The 17,242-nt window shown below is 45.1% G+C and overlaps 2 protein-coding genes across 5 annotated transcripts in view; one reads left to right on the top strand and one right to left on the bottom strand.

Annotated features, from left to right (window-relative positions):
- jmy (junction mediating and regulatory protein, p53 cofactor) overlaps window positions 1–3,942 on the top strand; it is a 27,182-nt gene extending 23,240 nt beyond the window's left edge. For both annotated transcript variants that reach the window (XM_030353489.1, XM_030353488.1), the window contains exon 10: window positions 192–3,942. In XM_030353489.1, coding sequence (XP_030209349.1) covers window positions 192–511 — 320 coding nt within the window. In that variant the 3' untranslated portion in view covers window positions 512–3,942. The remainder of the gene's footprint in view (window positions 1–191) is intronic.
- Window positions 3,407–17,242, bottom strand: homer1 (homer scaffold protein 1). Of its 3 annotated transcripts, XM_030353490.1 has the most exons (10): window positions 16,106–17,242; window positions 12,754–12,910; window positions 11,314–11,445; window positions 10,676–10,768; window positions 10,378–10,440; window positions 9,414–9,562; window positions 8,295–8,454; window positions 7,809–7,919; window positions 6,565–6,645; window positions 3,407–6,081 (listed from the first exon to the last, which is right to left on the bottom strand). In XM_030353490.1, the coding sequence occupies exons 1-10, from the start codon at window positions 16,108–16,110 to the stop codon at window positions 5,893–5,895; spliced, it is 1,140 nt and encodes a 379-aa protein (XP_030209350.1). In that variant the 5' UTR covers window positions 16,111–17,242; the 3' UTR covers window positions 3,407–5,892. The 3 variants fall into 3 exon arrangements, with proteins under 3 accessions (XP_030209350.1, XP_030209351.1, XP_030209352.1); XM_030353491.1 differs by lacking the exon at window positions 10,378–10,440; XM_030353492.1 differs by lacking the exons at window positions 3,407–6,081; window positions 6,565–6,645; window positions 7,809–7,919; window positions 8,295–8,454; window positions 10,378–10,440 and having other exon boundaries at window positions 9,410–9,562.

Genomic DNA, 17,242 nt, shown 5'->3' with positions numbered 1-17,242 from the left:
ATTTATTAGATTTACTATTTTTATTATTTACTTATTTATATTTAAATGAGACTCTGATATTGACGTGTGTGTGTGTGTGTGTGTGTGTGTGTGTGTGTGTGTGTGTGTGTGTGTGTGTGTGTGTGTGTGTGTGTGTGTGTGTGTGTGTGTGTGTGTGTGTGTGTGTGTGTGTGTGTGTGTGTGTGTCCCAGCGGGCTCCCCCATGGATGAGGTCCTGGCCTCCCTGAAGCGCGGCTGCTTCCGGCTGCGTAAGGCGGAGCTGCGTGTGCTGCCGGACCCCGACCAGGACGACAGCGAGAACATCCTGGCGCAGATCCGCCAGGGCGTGCTGCTCCGCAAGGTCCGTGGCCGGCCCGCCGACCACGGCCAGCGCCGGCCCGCCCCCCGCTTCCCCTCCTCGGCCGACGCCCTGACCCGCAGCATCCACGAGGCGCTGCGCAGGATCAAGGAGGCGTCGCCCGAGAGCGAGTCAGAGGACGAGGGCCTGCCCTGCACCGACTGGGAGAACTAGAGTCTGGAGCCTGGAGGACTAGAGCCTGGAGGACTAGAGCCTGGAGGACTAGAGCCTGGAGGACTAGAGCCTGGAGGACTAGAGCCTGGCGGACTAGAGCCTGGCGGACTAGAGCTTGGAGGAGTAAAACCAGATCGACGATCCCATGCTAACTCAGACGACACAGAGGAGACGCAGGAGTCAGCCCTCAGAGCAGCGGTCCGGTGGATCTCCTGGCTGCTGTGTGCACCTCAGCGCTCTGAATCTGGCTCTCTGCTTTCCTGTGTGGGTTGATTTTCTTATCCTTGCGTTAAAGAGGCAGCAGACTTTGTACTCCTTCATCAGTTTGCTGTGATGGGTTTGTTACGTTTGATGGGATGAGGTGGTTTTTATTTTAGGTTTTGTAATTCCACACTGAAATAAGAATCAGGATGAGGTCACTGCTGAACGCCAGCTCCACACATGAAAGTATTATGAAAATGACCCCAAATATATTGTTTTAAAAGGGACTTTTATTGCAAACAATAATATTATCATAGCAATAATAATAATACATTTTATTTGTAGAGCACTTTATATTCGAAAAATCTGAAATGGCTAAAAATGGCTAAAAGGCAAGAAGGGTTGTTAAAACATATAATGCATACACAGTAAAAGAGAAAGCCAAAGGCTTTTTTAAAAAGATAAGTCTTAAGGTTTCGTTTAAAAACAGCGATAGTCTGTGGGGCCTTCAGGTGGTCAGGGAGGGCGTTCCATAGTCTTGGGGCAGCAGCAGGGAAAGCCCGATCGCCCATTGTGCGGAGCTTGATCTTAGGTGGTCTGAGGGTGTGTGTTGATGCACAGCAAAGGGTGCGTGAGGTGGTCTGGGGGGTGAGGAGCTCCTGGAGGTAGGGGGTGGGGCATGTCCGTGGATGCACTGGTGGGTGAGGAGGGAGACCTTGTATTCAATTCTGAATGTGACAGGGAGCCAGTGAAGGGATCTGAGGATGGGGGTAATGTGTTCATATTTGCGCACCCTCATCAGGATCCTGGCAGCGCTGTTTTGTATGTACTGGAGCTTCTGGATGCTCTTGCCAGAGATCCCGATGAGGAGTGCATTGCAGTAATCCAACCTGGAGGAGACAAAGGCGTGGACGAGCTTCTCTGCATCTGCCAGGGTGGGTGTAGGCCGGAGTTTGGCAATGTTTTTGAGGTGGTAGAATGCGGTCTTGCGGAGGTGATTGATTTGGGTGTCATAGTTCAGTTGCTCCATTTTAACACCCAGGTTGGTGACAGATGTGGAAGGGGGGCTGTTTTGGCCAGAGAAAGTGGTGTGCCGATGAGGATGGCTTCTTTTTTAGAGCTGTTTAATTGAAGAAAGTTGAGCTTCATGCACGCCTCTTATCTCCTCCAGGCAAGTGGTCAGTGTGGATGTTGGCAGGGGGCAAGAAGAAGTGGGGGTGGTTCTTAGGTACAACTGTGTGTCATCAGCATGCCTGCTGATGACGCTGCCCAGGGGGAGCATGTAGATGGAGAAAAGTGTGGGGCCCAACACCGAGCCCTTGGGGACACCGCAAGTGACACTGGGTGTGTGATTTTGCTCTGCCCAGGGCGACGTGCTCGGTTCTGCCGGTGAGGTAAGAGGTGAACCAGTTGTGTGTATTTCCTGTGAGTCCAATGGTTTATTGCAGGCATTGGAGGAGGATATTGTGGATATAGCAATATTATATTTGCCGGTGTAGAATCTGAAAACAATGTATGTTGTTACATATATTGATTTTGCGCTCACGGTTTGGTATATTGATTGTTTTCCAGGGGAGAATATCCAAACTAATGCTAGCTCTCTGTAGACCGCTCTCCCCCCACTTACTGAAGGATGATCTGACTCCTGGGGGAACCTGAGGAAACCTTCTTTGAGGTGGTCCTCACTGAATGCATTCTGCTGCAACCTGATCAACACTGGTCTTGTTATCAACCAGATCAACACTAGTCTTGTTATCAACCTGATCATCCGTGGTCTTGTTATCAGATTGTATCCAGATGACAGGAAGTCTTGGCTTGTTAATATGTCCCTCAAGCAGTCCTCAAGTATTCTGCTGAACATAAACTCACATTGTTCCCACTTCCTGGTTCAACTAGGATACATCTATGCCACACCTTTCTACCCATTGGTGCTTCACGCATTAACACGTTTTGAAATGTATTGTTAAAAAGGCACCATATTACTCTTTAACATATCTGGATTTCATTCTCATCTAAGGTTCCCCTGATAGGTCGAGTATGGCAAACATGTGCGATAATTTATCCGAACACGGCAGCCTCCAGCAGGCTTTTATTGGGGGTTAAAGGCCAAGACAGAGATGGCTGAAGTTTAAAGTTGTGGTAACTAGTGGTAGTGATCCTCTATCCTGATGAAGGTATTGTTCATATGTTGAGATCTGGTTCCCTCTGCTGCTCCAAATGGCCTCAAAACAATGTGGCTTGTGTGTGTGTGTGTGTGCGCGTGTGTGTATAATCTTTTTATGTATTTTTTTGTACCGTCAGTTTCAACTGCCTTTTTTCATCATTTGAATGTGATGTGTTACTGGAGGTGATTTTGTGTCGATTTTATACTGATTTATTACGTGTACATTGTGTCAAACCTTTGTTGTCTTTGATTTGAAAAGACGGGGGAAAGTCATTGTAGGAAACCACTTGCACTGAGTACAATCAGTAGGGTTGAAGATGTACTGATAAGAACCAACAACTGCTGTCCACACACAGGAGCTCTCTACTCTCTACTGAGATGACAACTGTAAAAACAATTCAAACTGATTCATCCAAACCTTTTTCTAAATCGCTGTCTTTAAGAATGAAGCGTGCCGTTGTAAAGGCTCCGTCTACAGCAATGAACAACCATATATAAATAGATCATGAATTTCTGCACACCTGTGACCAGTCAAATTGATTTAATGTTTTTCCCGTGAATTGCTGTCCTGTCCATGATTATTGTGTGTGGGCTGGTGAAGCAGATGTATTATCGTATTTTCATTCTTTATTTTAATATATATATCAAAATATACTTCTTGTTTTTAGATGTTTATAAAATCCAAACAATTAAAATCCTTGTTATACATTTATATTCTCTGGTACAGGACACAGCTTTAACTCTGTGGAACTCCCTGTATGACCAAATACCTGGCTCCTTTCAAAACAAGCCTATTAAGTTAAGTGCAATAATTTAACAAAAATATGTTATATGAATAGAACTATTGAAGTGGAATTTATGAAAAGTATATCTCTGCATGTGATAAATTTAGTATTTATTAAAAACATCAAATTTTAAAATGTAGGATTTATAAGGCAGTATCAAAGAATGGAATATACTTTTTAAGATTTATGATGCACTGCATTTCTCATCCTTTCCTACCATTACATTCCTATTTCCTTTCTATATTGTATTTCAAATAAACACAAGGGCCTTTTTCCACTTTGCTTAGTGTTTTTTATTTCCTCTGGTGGTATGGGAATGCATTTAGAGAAACAATTTGATTAACAAATTGGCAGATATTAGTTGATTAATCAAGAATCTATAGTCATATCCATTAAATGACCACAAGTTTGCTTTTGCTTCATAAATATCAATAATGTGCAGCTTGTCCTTGTTTTAGACCAATTAGGTTTTTTACACAGAGGTGAAATAGTAGGGTCACACAGGTGGACCTCATAACATTAATTGTACCTCCAGGTGTAAGAGTTACGATTACTATTTTCATTTACTTTTCAATGCATGCCAATTGATTCCAGCTCAATTAAACAACCCCCTTGCCAACTTGAACAAGAATCACACCTTAAAGAATGACGCATCTGCATTTGTTTTTCTAATTTGCTTTACTATAAACTGAAAATTACAGTTGTGTTTAAGCCTGCAGTATACATTACACTTTTTTTGTAAATATATTTTTCAAATGTACCCGAACTGACAGCAAGCCCTTAAATAGTGTTCATTGTGTATACATGGTATAATCTTTACATTAAATCACAGAATTTTTGGCAATAGTAAACCAACAACATCGTACCACAGTTAGCTACCAGTGATGATCTTTGTACCAAAGGCAACGTCAGGAAAACTCTCAACAGGACATTATGTTTGGCAAGAGAAAAAAGTTTCTGAAATTCAACCCCACCCACTGCATGAAGGTATCTTTATTTGATGTCTTTTGATCAATAGTTCAAAAATATTGCCAGTTTCTTCCCAAAAACTACCTGGACACCCACATACCATATAATAAAAAATATCAAGCGAAAATTTAACATCTGTTTCAAACAATTTTCATCATAATAATAACTGAACAAAAGCATAGGGTCAAATGATTGCACTCAAAGTAGCAACAAGATACAAAGGGAAAAGATTATTAAAAAAAAACTCCTCGCACACAATTTCATTTTCACAAGTGCACTAGGATTTTCCATTAGTATTAAAAAGCGTATAGAAGGAAACACAGGTGTACACGCTTGTCTTCATACTAACTGAAAGAGGAATATATTACCTGAAAAAAGCGAGACTGAAAAGTCTTTTGACTGTTTGACTTCCCTTTAGTTTGTATTGCTCTTGTTCTAGGAGGTCAGCCCCTCTGTGCCGCGGTCTCAGTCCTCCTCTTCGGGATCACTGTGGGAACAGTCGTTGCATTCCCAATGCATCCCTGCCTCACGCCACTCAACTCAATTTCCAATCTCAAAGTCAAAGTTTAAAAAGTTCAACAATTCTATAATAACGTAGTCGTAGTCCGAGTGAGTAAATGCTTGAATACATGAAAATAATAGATACATCGAATGGAGCGTTTACTCATTTCATTAAAGTGATTTTTTTTGGCTGAAATCGACATCGGTCTTCGGTCTCAACATCCGTTTAAAAATATCACAAAAATGCGATTTAAAAAACACACAGGTGATTGAAAGAGGGGAGGCGACTGTCACCAACCACAGGTGAAGAACACACCAAGAACGCACCAATAGCAAAGCTGAAGAACAAGAGTGTCTTGGTGAAGAAGGATATTAAAGTGGTACAAAAACTAAACTATTGAAATGTCCACGATCCCTCTGAACGCCGGTGTGCACGGATCATTCAGAGCTTATCCCCTGTGTTATTTTCCCCTTTGGTCACTCAAGCGAATAAAGAAAATTCCAGAGGTTATATGGAGAAGAGCAGGAGATGGGCGTGGCCGCCTCATGTAAACGTGTACCGACAGACCCAAGATGAACCCAGAAACCGAGATAGAAAAGTAGAGTGCAAACATACCCACTAATAGGTGACGAGCATCAGTGATAAAAAATTACCGACATGCGAGCGATGCCCTCTGCCTTCTCTCGTGTGTTGCTGGGAGGAAGAGGTGTCTCTGTGTGGATCATATACTCTATCTCTTCATAAATACACCGTCTGTGTCCTAGCTGCTCTCGATGAGCTTGGCAAGCGTGTCCCGCAGCTCGGTCAGCTCGAAGATCTTCCCGTCCAGGAGCTGCAGCAGGGAGCGCAGATGGGAGCGGAAGGTCTCCCGCTCCTGCTGGGTGTTCTCCACCGTCTGCTCCAGGGCACTCAGCCGCGCCTCCAGGTTCTGGTTCCGCTCCTCCGTGGCCTGAGAGGGGAGGGGCACGCCCCCGGGGGAAGGGGTGAAAGAAGGTCACGGTAAAGTGTCGGGAAACCAAGGGTCAATAATGGGACAAAGATCTGAAGGTCTCCTGCTTATTCATAGATTAAAGGGGTGATATTATGCTACCAGGTCCAGGTGTGAGTGTTATTAGGCGTTACAAGCCGTTTGAAAGAGAAAGGCTGATTTTCCGATGCTTGTAATGGCTAAACACAGTCACACGTGATGGCATGATATCACCCCTTTTAACATTATTGTTTGTCAGTACTTTGACCAGTACCAATACACTTGCTTTACAGTATTTGTATAGGATTAAAAAACCTCTTTGAAGTTCTACTTCACAGAGTTTCTACTGTTGAGTTCTATCAGAGATACACGGCCACTCGTGATGTCACAAGCAGACAGAGCTAAAATAACCCTTCTCCTTAGAGGAGAACATGGGTACGACACAGCTAAGCCGAGATGCCTCACCTGTAGTTTCTGCGTCAGGGATTCTTTCTGCTGCTGGAATTCGTTGGCGACCTCCATCTCTTCTTTAAGTCTCTCTAGCTCCTGGGGACAATGAACCGGTCATTAGACGTACATTGCTCAAAATCTAAAAGTATATACCACTACAAATCAGAATTTAGATTCATATCTGAAGTCTGTTGGCAGACAAGCTCCAATCTGGGGGACCAGGGCGTTTCACTTTTAGGGTGCACTAACACTAGGCCATCTGCCCGTGGCCGTGGCCGTTTTCACACCTAACCGTGCTCAAATCTGCCAGTGTGAGTGTGGCCAGTCTGGCCAGGGCAGGCCAACTTGGCCACTTCGGAGAGGTGTGCTGCTACGGTACGGGCCGCCACGGTACAGATGCTAATTAACCGACACGCGCACACATACGGCTACCCAATTTGCTGGACGACCATGGACATAATAAAGGCGACGAGCCTTCTTTCCCATTAAACGGTAAACATGGCGTCAATCGGTTCAACTGTTGGTTCACGTTGGTCCCATAGAGAAGTCGAGTGTCTGTTAGCCATTTGGGCAGACGATAAGCAACAGACTCAGCAAAGTGCGAACTGTGTTCTCTGTGTTGTTGTCCATTGTTGTTAAAACTCTGACTGGCGGCAGACTTTATTATGGTCCATGCAGCGGACGCTTGGTGATGACGTGTTACGACGTGATGACGTATGTACAAGAGCCTACCGTGGCCAGGCCACAGTTGCGACGGCCAACGGCCACGGCCAGATGGCCTAGTGTGAGTGCAGGCCAGAGAACAATGGGGCCAGTTGAGCACGGTTAGGTGTGTAAACGGCCAACGGCCACGGCCAGATGGCCTAGTGTGAGTGCACCCTTATTTGCTTAACAGTTGTTTTGACCAATTTGCTGGAGGCGGGGCTCTGTAAGTACTGTATGTCATTGCCGAACACAACTCGGCCAGCAGAAGTAAACTGTAAAGGGTGTGTGTAAAGGTTCAAATAAACACTGTGTGGACTGTAGAAATACACACATTCAAATCCCCTTCTTGAAGCAACACTTTCCAGAAGGGAATATCTCAGTAACACAACAGGAAAAAAGGCGTAACTCTGCCCCTCTCGGTTCCTAGTTTCCGGCCCAGGCTCTGTGCCGTCTCCCCCCAGTTCTGCTGTAGCGTAGAACTACTGGACCCAGGATAACAGGGACACAATCTAGGAAGGCAACACCTTCTGTTGCTTCATTGGAGCCCAGAATACCTCTTCCTTGGCCCCCAGCGTGGCCTGCAGCTCCTCGATGGTCTGGTTGAGGTCCGTCTTCTGGGCTTTGATGACCGCTGTCTGACCGCTCACACACTCCAGCTCCGTCACCTGAGGAACCAAACAATGGGACCTACATGCTAGTCTCGAGTCAACCACCTAAAGGCTGTTAGAGGAACTACATGCTAGTCTCTACCGTGAACCACCTAAAGGCCGATAGAGGAACTACATGCTAGTCTCTACCATGAACCACCTAGAGGCAGTTAGAGGACCTACCTGCTAGTCTCTACTGAACCACCTAAAGGCCATTATAGGAACTACATGCTAGTCTCTAACGTAAACTACATGTTAGAGGAACTACATGCTAGTGCCTTGCTCATTGCTCATGCCTTGGTTGAATGGTAATGTAGTGTAATGTGTTCCATCCGTCTTTATTTTCGTTTTTTTTGCAGCAGTGGGATGTATCTGGGCCGACGATGACAGTACCCTCTTGTGTAGCCTCTCGGCCTCCTCCTGGTAGGCCGCTAGCTGCTGCTTCCACTGCTTCACGTTAGCCGTGGACTCCAGCAGCGCCGCCGTTAGCTTAGCGTTGTTTCCCTTCAGGGCCGCTAGCTCCGCCTCCCAGTGCTTGTTGATGCTGGTTGAACTGACAGGGATAGGAGATACATAGATACAAAAAATACAGCTTGAGTTCCTATCTAACTCCACCAGGGGGAGGTAGAATAATTTTTTTCCAGTGAGATTCCACAAATGTTTCACTCAATGTTTAACTAATGTAAAGAAAATGCATACATACATTTAATGTAAAATATATATATATATACATACAAACACACAAAATAAATTTAATCTGAACACGCCTTTTTTATTTAGCATTAATGTTACAAGCATTTCCTCTGTGATACACAGCCTGTGTTCAAACAATGTGAATAATTAGGCTAGTTTCATGACACAGACTCATCAATCATGAAACCATTAACAACTGGTCCAAGTTAGCCATCTTGAAGAGTGTGATCAGATCCCATCTGAACCAGTTCTGGATTATTGATGGGGAACCACACACATGGCTTTAATGGGACTCTGACGCCACGGGAGGACATGAATAATGAATGAATGGCTGAATGATTGAATGAATGAAGTTGACACAGAGAGCATGCAGTCACTCAACCACTACGTTTTTATTTTAAATCAGGAGGGGAAAAGAAATCACCTTTAATTCAAAATGTAACTGGTTAAATAACATGTAACGTGTGGACATGAAAATACTTTTTTTTATCAGATTTTATCAACTGCTTTACTAATCCTGATTTCTTTATTTGGAGGCTTCAACGGCCATTACAATGTGTGCTTTTACATGAATACACCCTTTCCCCATCGCAGGACCAACACTGGTGTCGCTCATCCCACTAGTATGGGTCTGCTCTTTCATGAACCTAAGACAGCTCTGTGAAGGGAAGGGGCCACGGTCAATGTGTGACATGGTCACTAGTTGTGGTCCACTCACACGTCCACCTCTGTGAAGGAGCCCTAAAGCCCCCGGTACCCTAACAGAGCAAGCGCTAGCTACTCCAGCGCTCTAGGCTATCTTTGGGGGTCTCCACTCACCTGTGGGAGAAGGGCAGTGTGGGAGTCGGGGGATCAGGCCTGGGCTCTGTGTGTTGGGGGGTCCCCGGCGTCGCCCCCCCGTCCTCGTCGTCAGTACCGTTGATGCTCTCGGGGGTCACAGGGGACAGGAGCTCCCCCGTCGCCGACTCCTGCGTTTTTGGTACCGACACAAACGGTTTGCAAAAGTCAACGTCAAAGTGCAACTTCGGATTAAAAAGTGTGTTGTGAAACGGGAAGCGTATAGCGCCTTACTCTGTGGCAATTTAAGGGGGTCCTATTTCGGCGTTGCGTTTACCAGCCCGCCCTTACAGGCCATTCTGTGACATCACTAATGGAGACCCTTCCGATTCCTGAGGTCCGACCAGTTACGGTATAATAGGGAACCCTTAGACTATTCTATGATACGAACAATAACACTGAGGACAGAATACAGCAAAATTCAGTTCACTATATCAGGCCGGAAGCCAACCGGTAAGGAACGCAAAGCAATTAAGAAATACATTTTCTGAGTCAGACCACTAGAGGAATGTCTGTGAGTGATTGTGCGTGTGTGTGTGTGTGTGTGTGTGTGTGTGTGTGTGTGGGGGGGAGGCGGGGGGAGAAACACATTATGTGGGATTAGGCTGGTTGTTAATCACACATCACAGTGATGAGGAGGGATATGTGTTAATCGGAAACTCCCAGGGTTGGTCCACACAAAGAAGGGATTAGGACGTCAAGAAGAACACAACAACATCTAGAAGACAAACACAAACCAGGATAATGGGGAGAGATGCTAAACTGTGATGCTACATGTTGAGCTAGCAACGTAGAGGACTTCAGCGGCCCCATATCGTCCCAGATAAGATAGAGGCTCCATATTCTATCAGGGGGGTTAATGTAGGGATACATCAGGGAATAGGAAGGGCCGCCTGGGGTGGGGGTGAGCGGGAGGGCTGTTGGGGTTCTCCATGACTCCTGTTACCTTCTTTTTACCGGCTTGGTGGACTGACACTACAGTCCTTCTCACAGCCGCTGCCTGAGGAAGCTTGGTTGAGGACGAGAGCATGAAGACAAAGAGCTACACGAGGTGTGGATTGATGCAAGGCTTGTACAGGTTCATCCCTAGTAGCATGGACGTATATTATGATGGCTACTTGTGCTTGTGTGTGTGTGTGTGTGTGTGTGTGTGTGTGTGTGTGTGTGTGTGTGTGTGTGTGTGTGTGTGTGTGTGTGTGTGTGTGTGTGTGTGTGTGTGTGTGTGTGTGTGTGTGTATGTGTACCTGTGAGGGGGTGCTGGTCAGCTCCATCTTGTCATGTGACTGCTCCTTGGCCAGGCGCGCCGCCTCCTTGAACTCTGCAAACTTCTCTGCAAACTGAAAGCAAGAATATAAGAAATAAGGTTTGAATCTACCACTAAGTCCATAACTAGGATGTTAAACAAAACAATCAGGGTGGAGATTCATAACTCAAGTTATATTCATAAAGTTTGATAATTTAAACAAAGATGGAAAGAGCTTTTTCCCATTTCTTCTAATTAGGAATTGTAGGTTTGTACATGTACCACACTAAAATGTCCATTCCAGCATGAATCAAGATATTTGCCTCATCAACATATTCAATCATATTGTATTCCATTGTGTTACCAATAATAATTCACACCATCTTTAGTGAAGTAGACAATTCTCCTCTTCACAATATGTATTATATTTGGCTGTAGAGAGAGGTAGAGAGGAAAAGGGAGAGAGGGAGAGCGAGGGAGAGAGGAAGAGGGAGAGGGAGAGAAGGAGAAAGAGGGAGAGACAGACAGACAGACAGACAGACACAGACAGACAGACAGACAGACAGACAGACAGACAGACAGACAGACAGACAGACAGACAGCGAGCTAGCGAAAGGGAGAGAGAGCAAGCAAGCTCACCTTGAGCAGATGATTCTCCGAGGGAAAGCCCAGACCGTAGACGGTGTTGGCCCGGCTGTCAGCCCACTGGCCAAACTTCTGGGATGTCTTAGTGAAGGTCATGTTTGGCGTGATGGTGCTGTTGATGATGGCCTGCCGACACAACCACCAAAACCAGGTGAACGGCCGTATACACACAGTGCTTTGCATCGTGTTTTCCATTATTTAGATTCATTTTATAATGAGTTCTGAATAATTTTGCCTTTCTTATTATTGTTATTATGTGACTTTAGTAAGCCATCGCAACCCATTCGTTGTGTTCTCCATTGTTTGACTTCATTTTGTTCCACCCTTGAGCGTGAGCTGCAAGCTGTTGGTATTGTGTTGCTCTTGAGGGGATTCAGCAGCCCTTGTGTCCAGGCCTGCTGTTGTCAGCTCTGTGCTTGCTGCAGTCCTCTCTGTCACTTTGTGACGCCAGCATTACATGTTTAATAAGCCTTTATATGTTGACCTTCGTGTAACCCTGTGTATCTTCCTTTGTATACTCGATCCTCAACCCCCACCGTTTATTTCCCAAAAACACTTAGGCCACAGCAATGTTCCCTGTCCTGCTCTTATCTATTGTTCTCTTATCGTTCTCGCTGCTCCAGGCCTGGATGGTGCAACAGAACACACGTTACATAACCAAGCCAAAATAACTCACACCCCCACTGCTCTCGAGACAGAAATAATCATCTCTGCCACCAATATGTTCTCCCCGAACTCTACTGGTGAGGGACCAGTCCATCTCCCAGTGCAACTGCAATGGAAACATGGATTTGTGTGTCGAACCAGAGACGTCATGTAAGCCCTGAAGGGTAGGGATCGACCGATACAGATTTTTTAGGGCCGATACGATACCGATATTTTTTCATCAGCCTTAGCCGATACGCCGATACACCGATACCGATATTTAGAGCCGATACTACTTTTATTTTTTTATTTATTTTTTTTTGCTCCCTCAATCATAAAAATTACACTGAAAACAAATGTTACAAGTCTCAATTAAAAAAAAGGAACATTTATTGAACTTCAATATAAAAAACTATATTTAACAAATAGTAAAAACAGGTGAGGTAGAACAAGTAAAAAACAAAAAAAAAAATCGGCGAAAATCGGCCGCGTATCGGCCGATACCGATACAGTAAAAAAACGCGAATATCGGCCGATAATATCGGCCGACCGATATATCGGTCGATCCCTACTGAAGGGCCCCCATCTTCGGCCGGCTGTGGGTTTAGTTCGCCATCACAAGCCGACCCGTTTATGGCATCACAAGTGGGAGTATCCACCACCCCCCCCAGATGCATGATGGGTAGGTCATCCCTGGTGCTGACCCAGTGGACCGTACCACCTTGTAGGCTGATCCATCGTACATCAGTCCCCCCCCCCCATACATACATGCAGAGTACAGGCACTGACCTTTGACCCCTCCAGGCTGATGATCCGGTAGACATTGCGGGTGCTGTCGTAGAAGTAGGACACGGTGACAGCGTGTTTACTGGTGGGCACCCAGTTCTTCTTGGTGCTGGGGTCGATCTGGAACACGTGGGCCCGCGTGCTGAAGATGGGCTGCTCCCTAGAGAGACACACAGGGTCAGTACCTGTTCCCAACATCGTGGATGTTACGTACTTACAGAGGATTCAACGGACCCATGGAATTTATTCATAAATATATACATGATTACATATATCATAATGTGTATATATATAATATATAATATAAACATATATCAAATATACATAATATAAACATAATAAGCACGGGTGTCTATATTCCGCTGTTATCTATTTCTCTATATTTTATAAAGACACACCAAAAACTGAACCACGTGATTTTGTGAAATGTTCCTCCCCCACAAGTTATGTATAGATAACAGCGGACAATATAGATACCTGCAAGCACGCACGCACACACACACACACATACATACACATACACACACACACACACACACACACACACAGACACATTCACACACACACGCACACACACACACACACACACACACACACACACACACACACACACACACACACACAAACTCACACACTCACACACACACACACAGATGTACACCCCCTTGGGAGCCACCAGGGGCTCATTTGTAATAATCAATTTGCAACATCAGATCCCACAAGCAGAACCCCCTGCACTGAATGCTTCCCTAATGCAAATCACAGATGTCGATTAGATAATCGGTGATGTGACACCACGGCAACGATCCACACCCATGATGTGGGGATAAACCAGGACTGAAAGAGTGCGATTGTGTACAACTGAATCTCCAGGGCAAGATAAGCATTTAAGATAAGCTGGTCCCTAGATAAACAATACGTGTGAACACTAGAACTCACTCATCCTCTCCATGGGGCGCCAGCAACAAAAAGAGAAACAACAACATGTAGCCACTCTGTCCTCCCCCTTTCACACTCAAAGCCTCCAGCACTAGAAATCACGATTTGCCAAGTTATTTATATTAAATTGCCTGCATAGCTTGGCGGCTGACAGGCTTATTGACAGGCTTCATTGACAGCCTTAAATTAGGTATCAATGTACGCATTGTTTTGTAACAAGTGCAGTACAGGATGTCATTATGTGTGACGGCATGGGTTTCCACCCAAGGTTGTACTTAAATTCCAGGACAAACGTCCAAACGTCCAAGTCTTAGGATGTCATGATATCATGGTTGTATGGTATGGATCAACACCCCAATGAGTGGGTTCGTTAGCCAGCATGAATTTCAAGTGATGGATAGCACATAATCCCCTTTGATGATTTAATCTATTGCAGCATTGGGACCAGTCTAAATGACTAAGTGCTATGATTATTTCAACACTTCTCTACAATCCCTACAGATAGATACACGACAAGTGCACGCAACAACTCTGAACATCACAGCAGGTGGACAGTGGCAGACACAAATTATGTACTAAAATTATTCGCACATCCCTGTCTTCTAGGATCTTGATCAACGTATGCCAGATATTTTTCTTATTGATTTGTAGCATTTATTAGATCCCAAAAATTACCATCCTAAAAAACCACATACTATGAATCACCAATCAATCATTTTTCAATACACATACAATTCGATAAATGTATTATAGCATTATAATCGCAATAACTGAGTTTTTTTTGGTACGTATTGCATTGCATCTTCACCAGGTCGTCACAACCATTGTAAGTAGTCAGGAGGAGTAACTAGGCATCAGTAGCCCAGTATAACTAACCTAGCTGCTTCATCACCATGACAACTACCATGTGACTGAGAGCTGGTCATGAGCTGGGAACATCCTCCAAATCATCCACCCTGAACCAATCAGGATGCTGCCTGGTATCATTTTTTGTTAACCCACTCACAGAGGGAGGAAGCTTTGCTTGTCATACAAGCACATTTTGCTTTATTTAACAGCTGTGTCATGCATGTCATGATGGAGGGTGCTCTATGTGTGTGTTTGTATGTTAGGCATGTGTGTGTGTACGTGTGTGTGTGTGTGTGTGTGTGTGTGTGTGTGTGTGTGTGTGTGTGTGTGTGTGTGTGTGTGTGTGTGTGTGTGTGTGTGTGTGTGTGTGTGTGTGTGTGTGTGAGTGTGTGTATGTGTGTGTGTGTGTGTGTGAGTGTGTATGTGTGTGTGTGTGTGTGTGGGTTGGGAATGTGTGCGCGTGCGTGTGTGTGTGTGTGTGTGTGTGTGTGTGTGTGTGTGTGTGTGTGTGTGTGTGTGTGTGAGTGTGTGTATGTGTGTGTGTGTGTGTGAGTGTGTATGTGTGTGTGTGTGTGTGTGGGTTGGGAATGTGTGCGCGTGCGTGTGTGTGTGTGTGTGTGTGTGTGTGTGTGTGTGTGTGTGTGTGTGTGTGTGTGTGTGTGTGTGTGTGTGTGTGTGTGTGTGTGTGTGTGTGTGTGTGTGTGTGTGATTAACCGTTAACAGGCATCTTAGCACAGACTGGCTTCTTCTGTAGGTGTCAACGTCCAGAATTATTCATTTTGTGAGCAACAGAACATGAATCCCCGGCCTTGCATCCATATGCGAATCCAGAAAAACATTTAATAATCATATCTGGAGATTGTAGGTGCTACCTTTGGAAGGAGGTAAATTCTCACAATCGTTGTCTAATCGACCTCTAACATTTTTGCTATTTTTCAATACAGTCGACGTGATGGTGGTTGTTGTGAGGCAATAGCTTAGACCTGATGGGTTTTTGAATCAACGGTGTTGTAACAGTATTCTATTCCACTTTTGATTGTGTTATAATCAAACTGAACATTGTTACAATCAAATATATATAATTATTCCCTCCCTGACATAGCAGTACACTGTAATTACTTAATAATTACAGTGTATTGCTGTGTTCAAAATATTATTCAGAACTTGGATTTTCGGTCACCTTCCAATAATTTGGTTTAGTGCTGCAAGGTATTTATTTTATTTCATATAGCAAATTAAGTATCTAACTTAGGATGGGAGGCTGGTCATCATCACTTTCATATATAATTATTGCATTATGTCAGCAAGTATATGAAAAAACAAGTGCATTCGATTAGGCTACTGCATATTTATGTCCGAACAACTGCTAAATTGTGTTAAGTCACTTCAAAGTCCAACAACCAGCCAGCAAGCTAACTTTGCAAAAGTGGCAGCAGCTATCCCAGCCCTCCCCTGCTCCGAGACGGCTGGTCCCGTCCTGGAGTCCTGGCTGCACCCATCAGACACAGCAGAACACCGGTGAGGGCAGGTCTGGTCTCTTGGATGTGTGGTGTTGTGCGTTACATACCCCATTTTTTGTAGAATTGGGCCACTTGGGCTCCTTTCAGTGGTTTCTCTGGAGGGCGACCTGGGGAAAGCTGGAGGGTTCTTTATATTAACAGTAGTATCTGTTGAACCCAATAAGCTGAAGTCTGGACAGCGGGGGGCTGGTGTGAAGGAGGTAATATGCGGTTCAGACCGACATGGTCCAGTCGGTGTGCTGTCTCTGGTGCAGTGTGTGGCAGGGTGTTCTTTCAGAGGACAGAGCTCATGCACAGTCGTGTTGGTGCATGCATGATGGAAACAGCCCTGACGGGAGCCAGCGGTAACCCGGCTCAGAGCTGCCCTGCAACACGGCTCAGCCCCGGGTTCAACGCAGGGGATTACGGAGCTGACTGGAGGCGGGGTGGACGAGTGGGAAATCGTTGCAATTGAAACCAAATAATGATTTTAAAGGGATTTAGATTGTAGTACAACAAGGTTTGTTTTTGGCAGAAAATAAATGACGCTCGATGAAACTGTAGTCGGGTAAAATAAGCAAATGATGTCGATTTCAGTGCAGAATGCGATAGCTGTGATCCATTCGTGGCCGGCTGGCTGATTACACAATATGGACCTCTCTCCACGTTGACTCCAAGAGGAGACTTGTTTATAACCTGTGAGACATACAGGTTAAAATGCAGTCCACAATCAGTACAGTAATCCCCTTCAGATGGATCTGTTCTGTATCCCAATGTTGGTCCTTCTGGGTCCTTCCTCTGCCATTAAATCCTCATAGTCCTCCAGAACATCTGCACAGTTCTCCTGCTGAACCAGTACTACTTATTTCCGCAATTTTGGAAATACCATTTTCTGTCGAGCCCGCTTCATGTCCATCGTTTGTTTGACTTTATGGTACATACTTGGCTTCCATCGCCTCTGTCGCATAACACCACAGAAGCGGATAGTAAAAAATAGAAGTCAGATTAGTCAGTGCAAAATATGCAGATATCTTATCTTACTTTCCATTGACCTTACAGTCTACACCGGTTCCGAATACAAAGCAGGGGTCCTGGTGGCCCATCGAGCGGTTTCCCTTCCAGTCGAGTCCGTCCAGTCCGGGCATAAAAGCGCTCTAACCCGTTCATCACCTCGTCGGCTCCATCATCTGCTCGCTGAGCGGTGG

The sequence above is a fragment of the Gadus morhua genome, chromosome 4 (genome assembly GCF_902167405.1).
Source record: "Gadus morhua chromosome 4, gadMor3.0, whole genome shotgun sequence".
Classification (NCBI taxonomy): Eukaryota; Metazoa; Chordata; class Actinopteri; order Gadiformes; family Gadidae; genus Gadus; species Gadus morhua.
The sequence above is the reverse complement of the archived record's forward strand: the minus strand, read 5'-3'. Positions and strand labels throughout refer to the sequence as shown.